Source organism: Ambystoma mexicanum, chromosome 1q (genome assembly GCF_040938575.1).
Source record: "Ambystoma mexicanum isolate Mex_15411 chromosome 1q, UKY_AmexF1_1, whole genome shotgun sequence".
Taxonomy (NCBI): Eukaryota; Metazoa; Chordata; class Amphibia; order Caudata; family Ambystomatidae; genus Ambystoma; species Ambystoma mexicanum.
Genome location: NC_090922.1, coordinates 415,661,010 through 415,678,571, shown reverse-complemented (window position 1 = coordinate 415,678,571; position 17,562 = coordinate 415,661,010). Strand labels below are relative to the sequence as shown.

Sequence of the window (17,562 nt, the reverse complement as noted above, 5' to 3'; positions counted from 1 at the left end):
GCAAAACCATCAGGGAAAGCAAACACCATCCCTAAATACCAACATGAGTTTTACCCCCCCTTTCCTCGAAACCCACTTTTCAACAACCCTACATTCAAACCTCTTTTCCTGACAAAAGCCTACAACAACTTTATCCCTTTTTTGTAGAACACCACAATTCCCATAATCCCATCCCCCCTATTGAAATACCCAAGGACTGGGACGAAGAAGAGGCAGGAGGGAGGCATGAGGATTATCCATAGGAAACCATGGGCAATGGATTCCTATGGGCAGTCTCCATGTTTTTCCGATAAGGTGGTCATGCAGAGTCCGGCAGAGAGGGACAACTACTCACACCTGACTCCAATCAACTCTAGCTGGGAGTATAAAAGCAGCAGCCAGAAACAGCATTTTGAGCGAGCTGGAGATGCTGAAGGGTGCCGAGACGCCAGAGGAAGACCTTTGCTGCCAGAGAAAACCTGGAAGGCCTGGTGGAGGAAAAACTGCTTAAACACTGGACTGGTGAGCACAGGGGAGGCTTATATGTGGAGTGGAAGCTGTGCCTCCAGGAAGCTAAACCAGGGGCAGCTGGGGTCACCTGGTCGCACCCACATCAGAACTCCGCCCCCCCCCTCTGGGCCGAACGAGAGTGCCCAGGCCTTTGAGGGGCAGGTGGTAGGACCCTGACCTCAAGAAGAAGATCCCCGTTTTGCTCCTGATGCTCCCAAACTGTGAGTGCCATTTTGGGGAGCTGAGGAAGTGTAAGCAAAATATCCAAAAGTGCATTATGGGACTTGAAGTCCAAAAATATTTACTTTGAAAACAGTGAAAGGCGTCTGAGCCCGACTGAGGGAGACCCCTGAGGATTCAAGAGCGAGGCAGAGCACAAGAGAAGGCTGTACTTCCAGGGCAGAGGCGAAGGAGAGCGAGAGACCAGGGGGCTGGATCCAGGAGACTGAAGAGTGAAAGCCCCTTTGTAGAGAGACTGCTACTGCCTAGAAACCAACGGGGCTTTGCAGGCCAGCCCAGCAGAGAAGGAGAAACACGGCATACAATGCTACTAGGTTACCAGCAGGCCCTCCCGGGTGAATGGCAGAGTTGGGCAGGCGCTGAGTCGATGAGGGGCAACAGCCTTTGACTCCAGCATTAAACAGATGCGATAAAGGGAGACTCCTAACCCCAGCCGGTGAGTTAATTGAAGCGACGAAAGTCTGGTGTGCGGTTTGGAGTGCTTGCAACATTGAATGTGAACTTAGCTTTATGAAAACCAAAAGGCCCTGACTTTAATAAATTGTGACATTGAAGTGGTCCTGCAACGGGTCAGGCCAAACACCATGCACATTCGAAAGTCTTCAATAGTTGATGCTAATTGAAATTGGTCTGAACCCGGCCGAGGGAGACTAATTGTGTTAAAAGGGATCTGAGCCCAGCTGAGGGGGATCCAGGGTGAATAGTGAATCACCTAAATTAAGTACTTGTGAAAATCTGAAAGAGGAAAAGTACATATTGTTTATTTTGTCGCATCAGGCCCTCTGAACGAAGAGACTTTGATAGCCAAAGAGACTTGGGCACAGAAGGCCCCAATGCTAATGATTGAACTGTATCCTCTAAAGAAGCCAGAGATTGTGCAACGCTCGAGTGAACCGCCTTGTCCCGTGCTGAAAACATGGGGAAGGGAGGTTGACAGCCTGTACATCCCGACATATAATTTTGTGAACACATTTCTTTTATATAATATTGTTTCTGACACTATTTGTATTTAGAGGTAAGGATTGACAATAGGTCTATTAGTATAGGCCCTTTTATTTTGACAAGACAACACTAGGACTGCGTTATTATTTGATGGTCGTAGCTTGCTACCAACTGTAGATTTAGGATTAGATAGGCGTTTTTCAAACCCTTTTTGAAGTTCAATAAACACCCTTGAACCGTGATCACTTGCGACTGTTAATGCAATGGTTTCCTTACAGAGCCGTCCAAGACAGAAAGAAGATCTGTCACCGAAGCAGGCCAGGGAAATCTGGAGTGACCAGTGCTGTGGACCAGGACCGACCACTCAGCAACAGATCTTCTGTGCTAGAAGAGCAGACCCTGAGCTGGAGATCCTGTCCTTGAGTCCTTTGCGAAGGCCTCACAACAGCCAGAGCGCCAGACCAGCCAAAGCTCCCTGCTCTTTCGCACCGAACCGGTCGCTCTGCGTTACAGTTATCCTGAACAATAGGGAAGGCGCTGGTGCTTGTTTCTGCATTCCTCCAACCAGCCGAACTATTGCACTGCATCTAAACCAGCTCTAAACTGCATCGTGTCCTAGCAAAGCAAGTCACCTGCTAGACCCTCAGCATCTGTTCAACGGCCAAACCTGAACTGAATCTCTCGAGGGTCATTCGCCGACTTTAGCCGAGGATTACAAACATAGCTCAGCCCAGCTAGTCCAAGCACTGCCGCCTCATTGATAGCACATCAATGCACCCTTGATCACCGCTTCAACGACTGTCGCCTGCTGACTCCAACCGCTGAAGCATCACTCGCTGACCTCTCCTAGCAGCCAAAGCCAACTGGGCCTGGCCAATTGGGAAGCGTTCTTGGGACTGCCCTGACTTGCATCATTGAACCACTGCCGTTCAACCACACAGACCACCTGCCTTCAACCCTACTGGACATCTGCTTGCTGCCTGGGTCCCCACGATCATACGTGCCCGACTGAGCCTCATCAGCCCGCATCAACGCTCAAACCCGGGTCTGATCTGTCAGCCCACCAAGAAATTAATCCAGGTACTGCAACAATGAACTGACCCCTACAGTCCACTGGAACCCTAGAGACTGGTTAGGTCACGATTGCCTTGGTTTTCAACCGAATATCCTTTTTATGGTAGAACCTTACCTACCAGCCCAGGAACGACACTCAAGAGTGCATCTTTCTCCAGTCTGTCGCAACTTCTTTGTTCTTTCCTTTGGGGTTCGTTCTTGTATAGTAATCTCCTTTTGTTCTGTTCAATTAAAGTGTTTATATTTCTACAGAATCATGATTTGACATTCCTTTTATTTGGGACTGTTTGGATCACTACGGGTTCACCTTAACACCCCCTCTTGGGAGTATAGCCTTCCTGCGCCCCACGTTACCAGAAAAGGCAAAGGAGGTAGATCTCTTGATTGTCCCTGTTGGACCTTTATGATTGCGTTGTGTTTTGTAGAAGTGTGAGGGCTGAGTGGGCCATTTTACCCCTACTCATCCTTGTACTCCTGCGAGGCAGAATCCAATTTGGCACAGTGTTACCCTAGCTCCATCAGGAAGCCTCCAATGTACGGCTTTGTCACAGAACTTGTGTATCATTTTTGTAGCCAGACAGACCGACGTGTTTTTCAGTGGACCTTAGAATTGCCTTGGTTCCTACCGATCTCCCGCAGTCTCTGCATTTATTTCCTACAGGTTTCATATTGCTCCACAAAAGGACATGTCCAGAAACATCCACTGTACCCATGTGTGTAGCATACATCCTTTTAACTCCCTCACAAATACCCAACAAATGATTTTTTGCAATAGATTATGAAATACATTTTCAAAGCTAGCATATTTCAAATAGAGTATTATGCTTAAATGCAGACAATGTAAAGAAACTCACAATAGGGGTTTTATGCACCGCAGCACTCGATTCTAACACAGCTACAGTGAATAAGGAACAACTCATTGTGAGCACAAGATGTATAGGAGCTTTAAAACTAAGTGTATTAACATTTCCAGGGATTGGGGACTTTCAACAACAAAACAGGATAGCTTTCTCAGAGAACCATCTTAGCAAAGAAGTGTTACTCAAAATAAATTCCAAATCGGTTACAGCACTCAGCACGCTTCTTGGAAGTCTTTTTAACAGGTATATAGTGTCCTGATCACCTCTTAGCATTCTTAGTGCAGGTCAGGTATAGATCAACATCACCTTCCATCCGCAAGTTCTGCGTTTTCTTGATTAGAGTGCTTTCTTTCTCAAGTTTGCTCTCTCTCTCTCCAGTGTCAGAAATAAAGCAATCAGCAAGCCATTCAATATCTTTCTCCTCCAGCCTCAGCTCACCAGCACTCTTTTCTTCTGGCTTCTACCCTCTGTGGGTACTACCTCACCACCCAACATAGGGCCATGCACCAGAATCCCTGATTGGTTAGTCTCCGTCTTTCCTCTTTCCCTGAATTGTGATTTGTTATTCCCTCCACCCCCCACCCCCAGATCTCTGTCAGGTGTTCTCCCAATATTTCTAAAGCTCAGCCTCTGTCCCTAATCATTAACTCATGTTGGTAATTAGTACTACTTAGCCATGGGGTCCGCAGTGACAGAGGGCTTAAAAAGCTCACATACCATTTAGAAGTCAAAGGATAATGGTGTTGCTCTGTAGATTTACTCCCAACCACACCCAGCGCTGGGCAGAGAGAAGGCTGCAATCGCAAGCAAGACCAACAGTGTCAGTATGAGCTGGCACGGGAGCACCAAGCAGGATTCTTCGACATGCTGCATATGAGAAATATGCTTAGCCGCAGTCTCCCACATGTTGGTTGTGCGGCCTGTATGGCTTTCTCTGTATGATTTGCAGATACCGTAATAGGAGTACATCGAAAGCCTCTAGTCCACCCCCCCCCCCCATTTACCACCTCTAGGTACTGAACTTGGAGCTGGTGGGCATCCACGGTCCCCAAAGCCCATTACAAAGGGGTTACTAATGCCACTTCATCAAGAAACTCAGCAGTATTCTCGTTTTTGTTTCATCAGTGGGGCTGAAATGAATCGTGGCAAATATACTAAACAATCAAAATTATTTGTACCCTCACTTACCACAGGTTACAAAAGAATTGGCCTCCGAGTACGGATAACAGGAGTTATTACCAAATATGTCTTTGTAAAAAAATTGTACAATACACATTAGAAGCATCTTACAAGTAAATTTAGAAAATACAGAGCAGAATAAAATCACAAATGAGCAAGCCCAAGTCACTTGATATACACCATATCAGCAAAAACAATAGATATATAAATATATATATTATGTATAAAATGCATAATACTTTTACCTCTGCCATCCTGCAATTGGTTTAGACCCCGGTTCAAGACAGGAACAAGTGGCAAGCACTGCAAATGGCCATGCCAAGAGCATAATTAAACCAATAAATATGGCTCGCAATGGAAGAAGAATTATGCCAAGAAGACACATCTAAAATAATGAAAGATGAAAAAATTACTGTTAGAGATCTAAAGTAAATGATACAATAAATTCATCCTGAATTATATACCAACAATTATCAGCAAAGAAGCAGTGAAACATCAGGTACATACTGTATAGAGTTTGTTACGTCAAATACTGCCAAGATAATGCAACCCATTCTTAAATTGATGAGGGTTCTATCTAAAACATTCAGTAAATATAGTAGTTAAAAGTACTCCCAATTAGAAATTGTCCCCTTTCTGAAGATTTACAATCCATTATTTTACCTCCCAGCTATAATTCATGTCTATCTAATCTCCAGATCCAGTCAAGAAGACAAACATGGAACAGAGTACTACAGATGAATCTGATATTGTTAAAAGGGATCCATAACTGTATGGAAACTACTGGCAGATCTAAAATAACAAAACGCTTAGGATGGTGGAAATATTTAATAATTACAGTATTTTGTTATTTTCTTTTTAACATAGACCATTATACCCGTGTCGCTCTTCCTTGACCCAGCACAAAAAAAAAGAAGGACTCTTACTGAGTCAGCCACCCAGAAACATGTAGTAATAAAAAATAAAACAAACATTTTCTTAGGAAACATGTGCACTGGCCAAGCAGAGGTGGGAATTACTAATGTTTATTTTTCATCCAGGGCACCCTTCCACCAGTTCACAACTTACCACGTGGTCCAAGGACTTGTGTCACTCATGCCCTCCTTCATTGCCTTATCTTCTCCTTCCGCACAACTCAACTTCAACAAACAAACCATCAGAAAACAAAAAGACTTGGCAAAAATCTTGAAGCACATGTGACCGTGCCCTGTTCAAGGAACTGTGCTTCACACAAATGATTGATCACTACTGCCAAGGACATCTACTACCAAAACACCATAGCCAAGGCCAAGGCCAACAACTAAAGCAAGGCTCTCTTCAAAGCCATAAAGCACTGTATCCACCCTCTGGCCGACCCACCCATATCGCACTCCATAAGAGAATCCATCCCTCCCATTAACTCTTTGTTCATCAACAAGATCTGTATTCTCCACCAACACATACACCAATGCCACAACAGATAATAAACTATTCATCCCATCTCGCAAAACCACAAATACCTGGACAACTTTCAGGACATTCACTATGGACGACCTCACTGCCACCCTAGAACTCCTCAAGGTCACATACACAGATGTCATCCTCCCTGCCTGCATACTCAAAACCATTCCAACTGAAGCACTCTTCCCTTACCCAACAATCATCCACAGCTCCTAGCACTGTGACTAATCAAGGGGATTCATCCCTTCTCCCTAAAAGGGAGCCGCCTCCTTTGAGGCTAGAGAGGTGAGCCCACTCGACAAGAACCTCCCTGTGGGTCAGGGGCAAGAGGGACCTCACTGGGAGTGACTCTACTGGGGGCACAATGACTCATTCCCACGAGGAACTCCCTAGGCAAACTACCTTATCTGCATATATGGGACTGCCTCCCATAATTAATACTGTGTCCTCCTACTTGGCTCCAGGCAATGTTGAATCAAACACCCCATTAGCAGTAAAAGGGAATATCTCTTTAAGGGGGGATTCATTTGCAAGAGGGACAAGTGGATCACAGAGGAGGAGAGACTATGATGCGCATGGGAAGCCCCCAATGTACTTACGCCCTTGAGAGGCAGAGCCGAGGAAAGCCGTGGAACCCAAGGCAATTCAAAGGACGGTAAACGCCAGTCTGAGACACTGGAGGCCCAGCTCGGCAGACAACAGAGAAATCGTTGGAAGGACGGGGTGAGAAGTACCATCCGGTGTGGTGACCACACCACAGAAGTACTGTGATGGGCCAGGCGCACATCTAACAACCCAGAAACCAGTGCAGCCAGGAACGCTGCAAGCTCCCACCTGCTAGCGTCCATACTGCAGAGATGCTGAGAGCGGAACAAATGTGAAGCCCCAGACCTGTAAGACAGAATACAAGGCAACTTACCCGAGCCAGTGTCGAGCCCCGCAAGGTCACCCTTGATGAACGAAGGTACCAGGGGTGAACGGGAGAGGAGGGAGGCCCGGGACAATGTGTTAAGAGAGGAACTTGTGAAAGCCATGAGGGAGACATTCATAGAGTGAACCAATATCACTGGACTAGTAAAGAACGTGACAAATAAACTTGAATGTGAAACTGAGATAAGGGTGGAAAAGAATACCCCGGGAAGGAAGGAACAATCCACCAGAAATAATTGTTGAAAGATGAAGAGAAGACTCCCTAAGAAAGTGCAACAAGTATTGTGAATTAAGACTACAAAGTGAACCAAATAAGAAAAAGGAATCCCATACAGAAACCCCAGGAGAGGGGGGGGGATTCCTAATTCAGATAAAGACATAATGGACCTCAGAAAGGTTGGATATCAAGAACATGAGAGACATAAAATAAAAGGAAAGAATGTAAGAATCTCTCAAGGAGAACTGCAAGTATAACATTTGTGGGGATGACAAACCCTTGGATCAGTTGTGCGCTGGTTGGATATATTGGTCCAATGTTGGCTGTTGTGCGAATTGATTAAATATATGGTCTAGTCAAGTCTTTGTCATTAATTTGGTTGTTTATTTCTTGGTTAGTTAGCACCAAAGAAAAAATCATTGTAGAAATGAATGACAATTTTTGACATGGTAAATCGCTACACAGCCGTCGCACGTTTCAACCCAAGTGTTTTTCAAGGCTATGATTTGTGAGTTGGTTTGATGGTGATGTGATGCACACAGTGAAGTGACATTGTGAAGCCCATTGTTATTGATGACATTTATATTCCATCCAATATGCATACATTAATATCAGTCATGAAGAGTGGAAACGCATTGTAGCAAAAAATGTGGTAGTTAGCATGTCAGTGGTGGTGACAAGGTGGATTAAAGGGCAGAAAAATAATATGACAATCGATAGTTACATTTGTGCATAATGAGATGCATAATTACAGTTATAGCAAAATGAGACATAGTAATAGACGATGTACCAAGGGAGAGGAAGGAAACACAAAGAGTAAATTAGTTGCGTGAGAGGGCCAAGATAATTAGTATGGCAACCATAATGGAGGAAAATCAATGGAAAAACTTCGTCGTGGTGGTTTCGCAATATTTCGTACATGATTTTGTAATTTTTTTCCTTAGTTGCTAAGATAACACACTTTGTGACGAATCTCTCCAAATACATTCTTTCAGAACATGATTCAGAAATCCTCAATAAAGGTCTCTCTTTTGCTCCAGCAGAGCACACTATGAGAATGCCCAGAAATTGGGTAAGACTCATTGATTTTCTTCCATTATGGTTGTCATACTAATTCTCTTGGCCCTCTCACTCAACTAATTTACTCTGTGTTTCCTTCCTCTCCCTTGGTACACCGTCTATTACTCTGTCTCGTTTTGCTATAACTGTAATTATGCATCTCATTATGCACAAATGTAACTATCGATTGTCATATTATTTTTCTGCCCTTTAATCCACCTTGTCGCCACCACTCACGATGACTGACATGCTAACTACCAAATTTTTTGCTACAATGCGTTTCCACTCTTCATGACTGAAACTATCTATTAATGTATGCATATTGGATGGAATATAAATGTCATCAATAACACTCACTGTGTGCATCACATCACCATCAAACCAAATCACAGCCTTGAAAAAGACCTGGGTTGAAACGCGCGTCGGCTCTGTAGCGATTTACCATGTCAAAAATTGTCATTCATTTCTACAATGTTTTTTTCTTTGGTGCTAACTAACCAAGAAATCAACAACCAACTTAATGACAAAGAATTGACTAGACCATATATTTAATCAATTCGCACAACAGCGAATATTGGACCAATATATCCAACCAGCGCCCAACTGATCCAAGGGTTTGTCATCCCCACAAATCTAAGCAATTGGGAACCCCGGAGTCGGTTCCCCGACAAACCAGGATCTAGGCTGCTGGTCAGATTCAGAAACAAGGAAAAAAAAAAAAGGAGGTGCGCAGGAGAGAGGGAGTCCCGCCATCAATAACTCCAACCAATGCTAAACTGCAAGTATAACATTGTCGAGAAACCAAGACCCAAAAACATTCTTTTGGCCTACATTAATTGTTGATATTAGTGTTAGGGCATTCGGTTTGTACTGAAGGCATTTACTTTGAACAGACGAGCACCTTTAGTTTCTTTAGTTCCGTAGGGAATTCCCTATAACTATAGGGAGAAGGATAGGACTTTTTAAAAAAAGAATATAGAATTGTCCACAGTGTGTCCGACTCCTATTCCAACCCGCCACAGCACCTTTCCCATGGCCCTCAAGATGGGACAAATACTCTGACTTCTCTAAAAACCAACGCAGTACCCCGACGACCTCAGCAACTACCACCCCTCTATCTCTCTTCCTTTCCTAGGTAAGATCCTCGACAAAGCAGTAGCCACGGAACTCCACAAAAACATCTCCACCAAAACATTGATGCAAACAAGCTCCTTCAGTCTACCAATCTTAATTCAGGCCCCGATGCAGCACCATCAAGGTGATCGACAATGCCGTTAAAATCCTCGATGATGGCCATTTTTGTCTCCTGGTTCTGCTTGACCTCTCAACAGCATTCAACACAGTAGACCAGCAGGCACTCAACGACAACCTATATTGCCACAGGGGAAATCAGCAAGATTGTCCTCAGCTGGTTCAAATCCTACCTTGCTAATTAACCACCAGTTCGTGCAAATGTATTACGCCAGATCACTAACTCTACCAATCATCTGTATAGTCCCGTAAGTATCTATTCTCTCCTCTGTGATCTTCAATCTTTACACAGAAGCACTCAAAATCAACTGGCTCTGCACCACATCCACCAGTATACAGTTGATAAGCAGCTCTATTTTAAGATATCCTCCATCAAAGACATCCACAGGCTAATAGCACCATGGTCCAATGCCAGGGTCGTAATGAGGCCCAAGGACTCTTTCCAACGTGGAACTCTGCATATATGGGACTGCCTTTCATAAAGAATCTCTCTTTAAGAAGAGATCTGTATATAACTGAAACGAGTGGATCACAAGAGGAGAGTGTACGGTTGCCAGGGGAAACCCCTTGACGTAATCCTGCCTTGGAGACGTGCCTAGAAAGAAGCTGCGGATCCTGCGACGGTTCGAAAAGTGAAGAACACCAGCTCAAGACACCGGAGGCCCAGCGAAGCAGCCATCTGGGAAGCCGTTGTGAGGACGTGGAGAGAAAACCTGGCAGATGTGGTGGCTTAACCACAACCATCCTGTGGTGTGCCTTACGTCTGTCTAAAACTGCCGAGACCATTGCAGCAGGGAGCGCTGACAGCTCCCACTGCCAGCGTCCGTCGACCATAGCAACCGACAGATGCAGGGTGCAGAATGTTGGAGAAACTGACACCTAGTGTGGCCGTTTTACAATGTACATTGGGTTCTGGCTTCTGGATGCGCTAAGTGTCTTTGTGTATTTTTGCTAACCTTCTGACAATCTAGTGGCTGTGGTTTGCTTTCAAGACCACAGCCTTGAAGAGCCTAACCAGACATGGTAAGTTCCCAGCCTGAGGCGGCAGGAACCCTGTGTGCCTCTTTTCTAGAGTGAACAGTTGGTCTCACGATGAACTTGGAGCATGAAAAATCTTCTCCTTGATGGAGGGAGCTAAGGTACCTGGAGCCAGTCAATGAGCATGGTTTTACTTGTCTATGCCGAAGGGCGGAAACGCAGAACCATGTTTTATTTTGAGCTGCTTTGAGAAAGAGGAAATCGGGAAGGGAATTTTTCTGAGCGAAGGCTTGCAAACATGACATTTTGTAAAAATATTTTGTAAAAACGTTTTCTATAAAGCACATCAATTGCAATTACTAAATCATCACAATAAAAATAATGGCAAGCAGTGCAATTTGAATGCTGTGAAACCTTCGTTGGTGCGTTCGGCTGTTTCTCTGGAGGAGGATTACATGAATTTGGTGTCGGCAGCCTTTTTAGCCATATAAAGGTTTATCAGACCTCTTTTATTTCTATATTCCCCCAAAAACAGAGTCTGAGCAGTTGGTGGGAGAAGGATGGTGATTTAAGTCCCTCTCTGCAGGTTTCCTGTCCCCTAGGAGGGGGGGCACCTCCAGAGGAATCCCGCTTACCCTGTCCCCTAGTGGGTTTTAAGCAAAGCAGGCCAACCTCCCTAGTCCCAAAGGGGGTGGCTAACTCCTTGGATTCGTCACACACACTTTGTAGAGTGAGAAATCCAACATTGGTAGGCATCACATACCAACTGTATGCATTCTACCTCCACAGCCTACTGAGCATTGACTGAAGAAGTCTCCAAATTCCAAGTTTTCCATGGAGCCAGAACTTTCCGTGAAGGTATGTTCCACAGGCTTCTGGGACCCCTCACTGATCCTCCTGATGTATAGGATCTGCAAAATTGGAGGCTACTGTCTGTGCTAATTTGACAACACTGGCACCCTCATGAATCTGATGCCCAGGTACCAGGATGGGTAACTTTTATAAATGGAACTTTTTAGTGTATCTTGAATCCTAACTTTCAAATCCGCAACTTATATCATAATCGTAAGAGTTGCAGGAGGTACGAGGAAAAAGGGAGGATTTACAGCTTGATCCTTGTTGCATAACTGATGCTTCTGTTTATCCTTGTTGAGGTGGCTTTCATTGCAGCTTCTCAGTGAATGTGAGCGTTATCTATACCTCCGAGTATGACTCACTCACTCCATCACTCTTCCATACAAGTCAAATGTATGTATAACCCAGAAAGTTACCTACAGAGGTTACTTCCCTTCCTCTGACACAATCATTATGCTGGTTGGCTATGGCATGCCTCCTCCCTGTATGCTTGTCCAAGCATGATGTTGGAGAACTCATCTGGTGCATGGGCCACATTCATTCTCTTTTTTGATGAATACCTATTCAGTCATGGAGTGGTAGGGCAGCAATCCTAGTTACCCAGGGTTAACGAGGGACCCTATGAGGCAATTCGATGCTCAGTTGCTATTGGGGTATTTATTCAGCACTGACCTAGCATTGGGAAGTAAGCACACTTTACAAATCTTAGGAGGGTGGAGGAGGTCACAGTGAGCGAAGCAGAGCTACAAGGGAAAAGGGAGCTAACAACCGAAGAGCAGCAGGGTGGGCAATTTGGCTGCAGGGGACCAGCAAGCAACCATGGGAGGAAACGGTGGGGGATCAGATCACCCAGTCTCAGGTAGGATGGGGAGTGGAGGCTTCATAGACTCATGTGTTGAGAGGGAACCATTCCTTTAGGAGGAGGGTCTAGAGCTTCGTACTGACATGTAGAAGTAAGGGGGCATGTCTGCTGTTGACAGAGGTTCTAGAGTCTTTGGGCATAGACCAAGAAGAGCTGTCTTCTGGTTCCTTCCTACACCATTGGAGTTCAAGTCTGCACATGCCCTTACTTCTCGCGGATTGTAGGTCGCTGGAGGTGTTGAGTCTTTCAGTGAGATATCTTTGGGACTTCAGGGCGACAGCGCTGTAGATGATTAGCAAGATTTGAAGAAGATGCATGCTTGCAGGAGGAGCCAGTGTAGTTCAATGAGGGTCGGGGTAATGTAGGTGTGGATTCCTTTGAGTCATGCTGCAACATACATCTTGGTGTGCCAGGGTAGTCGCCGTAAAGCATTCCAAAAGGGCATCGCCACCATCTAGGTGGAAGAAGACATAGGTTTGGACAGAAAGTCTGAAGTTGTTTTCTCGGATGAAGGTAGGGGAAACATTTCAATTTGCAAGCTATTTGCCATCCATAAAGTCACTCCCCACCAAGTCTATAAATACAGACAGCACGCCATTTCTTACTCGGCATGAGTCCATTATCACTAGTCAATAGCAAGTGTACATTTTGCCCCCTGATGAAATGGCTCATTTTTTGCAGGAGGTAAAGTTGGTCCCAAGTTGTTTGTGTCTTCCTTGCTATGTGCTGTTTGAAGGATGGTCTGTCGATGTAGAACCAAACTGACTTGGCGCAGGTGGCAGCTGGGGTGTGAAGCCCTCGAGGTTCATAGCGGAGCCAGGCGTGGATATTAGGGTGTTAAGTGTTGTTGGTCAGCAGTAGGAATTCAGTCTTGGAGTGGTTGAGACTTGGGTAAGCACGGCCTCCTATTAGCACCATGGTCCATGCCGGATTCCGCCATGGTGGATGGTGGAATTACCGCCCCATTACAAGGTTGGTGGGGCGGTAATTCCCCATTCACCATGGCCCCTTCCCCATTCCCATTTTTGGCCCATAGGGCTCAATGGGAATGGGGAAGGCGCTAATTACGGCCCCGTAAATTACGGGGCCGTAATTAGCACCAAGGTCCCTTAGCGGGATGGACTTTAACGCCTGCAAAAAGCAGGCGTTAAAGTGGGAATCTGGTGTTAAGGGATTAACGGCGCTGCAGCCTTTTATGGCACCATTAACCCCTTAACGCCAGGGTTGTAATGAGGCCCCTTGTCCACTAATGTGGAGTACCTCCCAGTGAGGTCCCACTTGCCCAGCCCCTAGTGAGGGTCTTGTGTAGTGGGCTCACCTCCAAAGCCTTGCAGAGGGTGGCTCCCCCTGGTGAGAAGGGACGAATTCCTTCGATTCATCACAGGTCATAAATAATGGTCAAAAAGGGTATCTCTGCATCTTATGTGGAAGCTAATTTTGCAGAACGCTATGTAGTAGCTACACGTTCCCCAGTGGTAGATCCAGGTCACTGGTTAATGCTGGATACCCAAGAGCTGCTTTTAGCTTCTGTTTATCCAATCTAAATGTTCAGCTCTGAAGTGTTAGTGGTTCCACAATCAATATTCCTGCTTATGCCAACTGGCTAGGTGTTTGAAGGTACATAAAAGGTGAGAACGCACAATCACTTTTAGTGATCTTCCACACAGACAACCTTATGGTAAATGGTCTGTTTTCTGACATCCCAGACACCTAATCAGCAGGAAATGCAGGATAGGTGGTGTATACAACAGCACTACATAGCAGTGTGAAACCAACATCAACATGTGATGGCAGTGCCTGGCAAAGACTTACCTAATGCCTATACGGAAGCCAAAACAGTTGGCTTGGCCCAAGTTTGTCTTTAAGAATAATTTAGTGTAAGGAATAGACTCGAGGAGACCTTATAAACCTCCAAAAGTAAACTAATACAGCCCAAAGCTTGCACCCCACTTAATTCACGGTATCCACCTTTTGCATGCACAAGGCACTTTCAAAGCGTGTATACAGATTTCTCCAGTAGATGCATTAACTCACTATGCACCTGCTATTTATAATAAGTACATAGGACAAGCCCCAGAACTCCAATATCTGTAGGCTGAGAATCTAGAACTAGCGCAAAGTTAACATATGTATTATTTTAATGGTCGCTACACAATTAGGTGGTTTGACGTTGTGACAAACAAAACTTACCTACATATTGACAAGATTGCAAACATTTGAAAAAGCAAAATGTTTTATTCTCAATGTTTAAGAACCTTTAATAGTAGGTCTATGTACACACCAAGTAAACACATTTAGTGATGAGCAACACGCACTAAAAAAGTGTGAAAGCGTAAGGCTCGACACCCAGATACAACTGAAGTTTCTGCTTCGGTCCTAGACGGAACTCTAGATGTTATAAATTTGAACACTGAATTCTCAGCCACAGAGGAAGGGAGAAATTCTATTAGCACATTAAACGTTTGCTAGGCATGCAAAACAGTCATGCAGAGAAATGGGCTTAACACATGGCACTGGCCTGTGAAATTAAAACTCAAGACGAGAACAAACATGGTTTTCACAGATGCCCAGGAACGATCAGTACTAGTGTATCATTGAACATTTGAAATATGTGCATCCTGTTAAATGAACATTAGTGACAGGGTAAAGTCACAAGCTACTAGCCACGGATAAAAAGTCACCCCGCCCCCAGAATTCTCCACATACACACTACACACCATGTTTTACTCACCAAGAGTCAATAACCAATCGCTAACGGCTAGTGTAAATTAAGGTCCAATTAAGATCCAATTGGAGCTGTTTGAATTGTAAACTAATTGTAGTAAGACATTGCTTGTAAATCAAGTGGCTGAAAACACACTCTTTTGTGAACATTTTTTGTTGCTCCAAGAGATTATTTACAGCTGCAGTTAAGCCATTACCTTTCAGAAAACTGTTTGAAAAAAAGCACATACTTTGATGTTTTTGTATAATAGAGGTAGCACAAACATCCTGGAGGTGCATGGGAGACGTAAGTAGGGTAGGAAGAGCCAAAGGAATCCTAGTGACTATGGGAAGTCAATAGGTGGGAAAAAAGCCAAGCAAACAGCCACATACTGAATATATTGCGCGATCTGAATGACACAAGGCCTAGTAAGCTTATTTTGTCCTCCTTTGTTTCCCCCCTCCTTGTCTAGTCACGCCTAGAAACACTTGTGTACAGGCACGTTATATATATAATATATGTCCCTCTTCACATCCCACCTACCTCCTATACCAAAACTGTTGGCATTAAGTTGGTACTCTAACACCACCTTAATAGCCAAAACCAAGAAGTGCCTTTCCTATGAAGTGAGATAATACCCCTAACTGGGGAGTCAGAAATGCAGACCTCCGAAACACATACTGGCCTTACAATGTGCACTTGCTAATAACCTTTGAAGAGGGACAATGACTTCTTCCACGTGGAGAATGTAGGGGGCAAGTGACTTTATAGCTGGGTAGATAGGAGCTTGCAACTTGAAACGTATACCACTGAATATATATGCAACGCCTAGAGAGGTTCTCAATCTCATTCTTATAATCATGGTTACATGCCATGGCTTAACTCCTCACTACGTCCCTAATAAAAGGAATGTGGAAATAAAGTTATCACAAACAAACCCATGAATTCATTAAATCAAACACAATTTTACCTTTCTGAAAATGTATTTGCCGGATTCACAAATGTTTTATTTACAAGCTATTAAATACCTACATTCTGCGCGGGGGTAGATTAACCGACTATTATTTGCATCCAAATGTTTTTTGTGTGCAGATTCATTGTTGTGAAGCGGCCCACCTAAAAAATGCCATAAAAGGTTGGTTTTCATTTGTGCTAATGTCAAAGTGATGTACAAAAATTAACAAGGTACACAATTAGGTAAAATTCATGTACATTGAATTAGGTGGAAAAAAAAGAAAATGAGCTTTGAACTGAAAGAAAGGAGGGGTAGGAAGTGATTGAGCAAAAAACTAGAGGAAGAGAATTCCAAAATGTAGGGGACAGAAGAGAAAAAGAACAAAGGCGAAATGGAGCAAAGGTTGGATGACCAGTCAAAAGAAAAACTGAGAACGTAGAGGATGTCTTGATTGGTACCAGGATATAAGAGGAGATAAGTAGTAAGAAGGTGCCATGCCATTAAGGAAATTAAAAACAAAAAAATTGTATTGGAGATACCATTGAAGTGAGGCAAAGGCCCGAGTGATCGAATCGCAATAGAAAAAGAGAACAGATAAGACATACAAAGAAGCAAAATACAGAGCAAAGTGGAGCAAGTTGGGAAGCAGGAAGACCTTGAAGTAAGGAAGAATAGTAATCAATGCCTGAGAGAATCCTACTGGAGACTAAAACTTTAGTTGGACTGAAAGTTAAGAAAGGGAGAGCCCTACGTTAAGCAGGTGGAGGTGACAAATCCAGGCAGTAGCTGGGATATATTAAAAATAAAAAAATAAAGAAATAAAAGAACAAATGACAATGAAAATAATGAAAATGAAAATAAAGTTGAGAATGTGGGCCGAAGTAAAAAACTGAATTTTCAGTTTTGGTGAATTAAGATGAAGGAAATTCAAGGACATCCAAGACCTGATGTAAGAGACAAGTGGAACATTTTGAATTCAGACTCAGTAGAAGATGAGAAGGAAAAGGACATTTGAGTGCCATCTGCATAAAGATGATAGGAAAAATAAGAGGAAACAATTAAGCAATAAATCCAGATGGCAGGGGCATTACCAGACCAGGTGTTATGCAGGATTTGGAGTAGTACCCTTTGGGTGCACTACAACAACCTTGACCTCCTGGCAATAGGAACCCAACCTTTAGTATAAGCCTGTACTACACAGGTTGGTAGCGTAATTGAACAGCCAGGCTGATCTAAAGAGGGGTCAATGTGAGCACTAGGGGAGTTAAACAGAGATTCACAGTGACAAGTATCCAAATAAACACTTACATACAAGGTTTCTTGATTAAACAATTATTAATTTATTTAACAGTTTGAATAAGCCTTCTTCAGAAGGGGCAATATAATAGTATCACAAATACACTCCAAAATACACACCAAGTTTCTCTAAATCAGCAAGTACCCTTTTGGGATGGCACACAGACACTTCCTACACCGTCAGGTGACTTAAACAGTTAGGACACTGTCGCATTTAGAGCAATACAGGTA

General features: G+C 44.0%; 1 protein-coding gene across 1 annotated transcript in view; it reads right to left on the bottom strand.

The window, feature by feature from the left end:
* Window positions 1–17,562, bottom strand: part of LPCAT2 (lysophosphatidylcholine acyltransferase 2) — a 1,163,987-nt gene that overhangs the window by 1,048,673 nt on the left and 97,752 nt on the right. Inside the window, exon 2 of the mRNA XM_069639642.1 lies at window positions 5,030–5,169. Coding sequence (XP_069495743.1) covers window positions 5,030–5,169 — 140 coding nt within the window. The remainder of the gene's footprint in view (window positions 1–5,029; window positions 5,170–17,562) is intronic.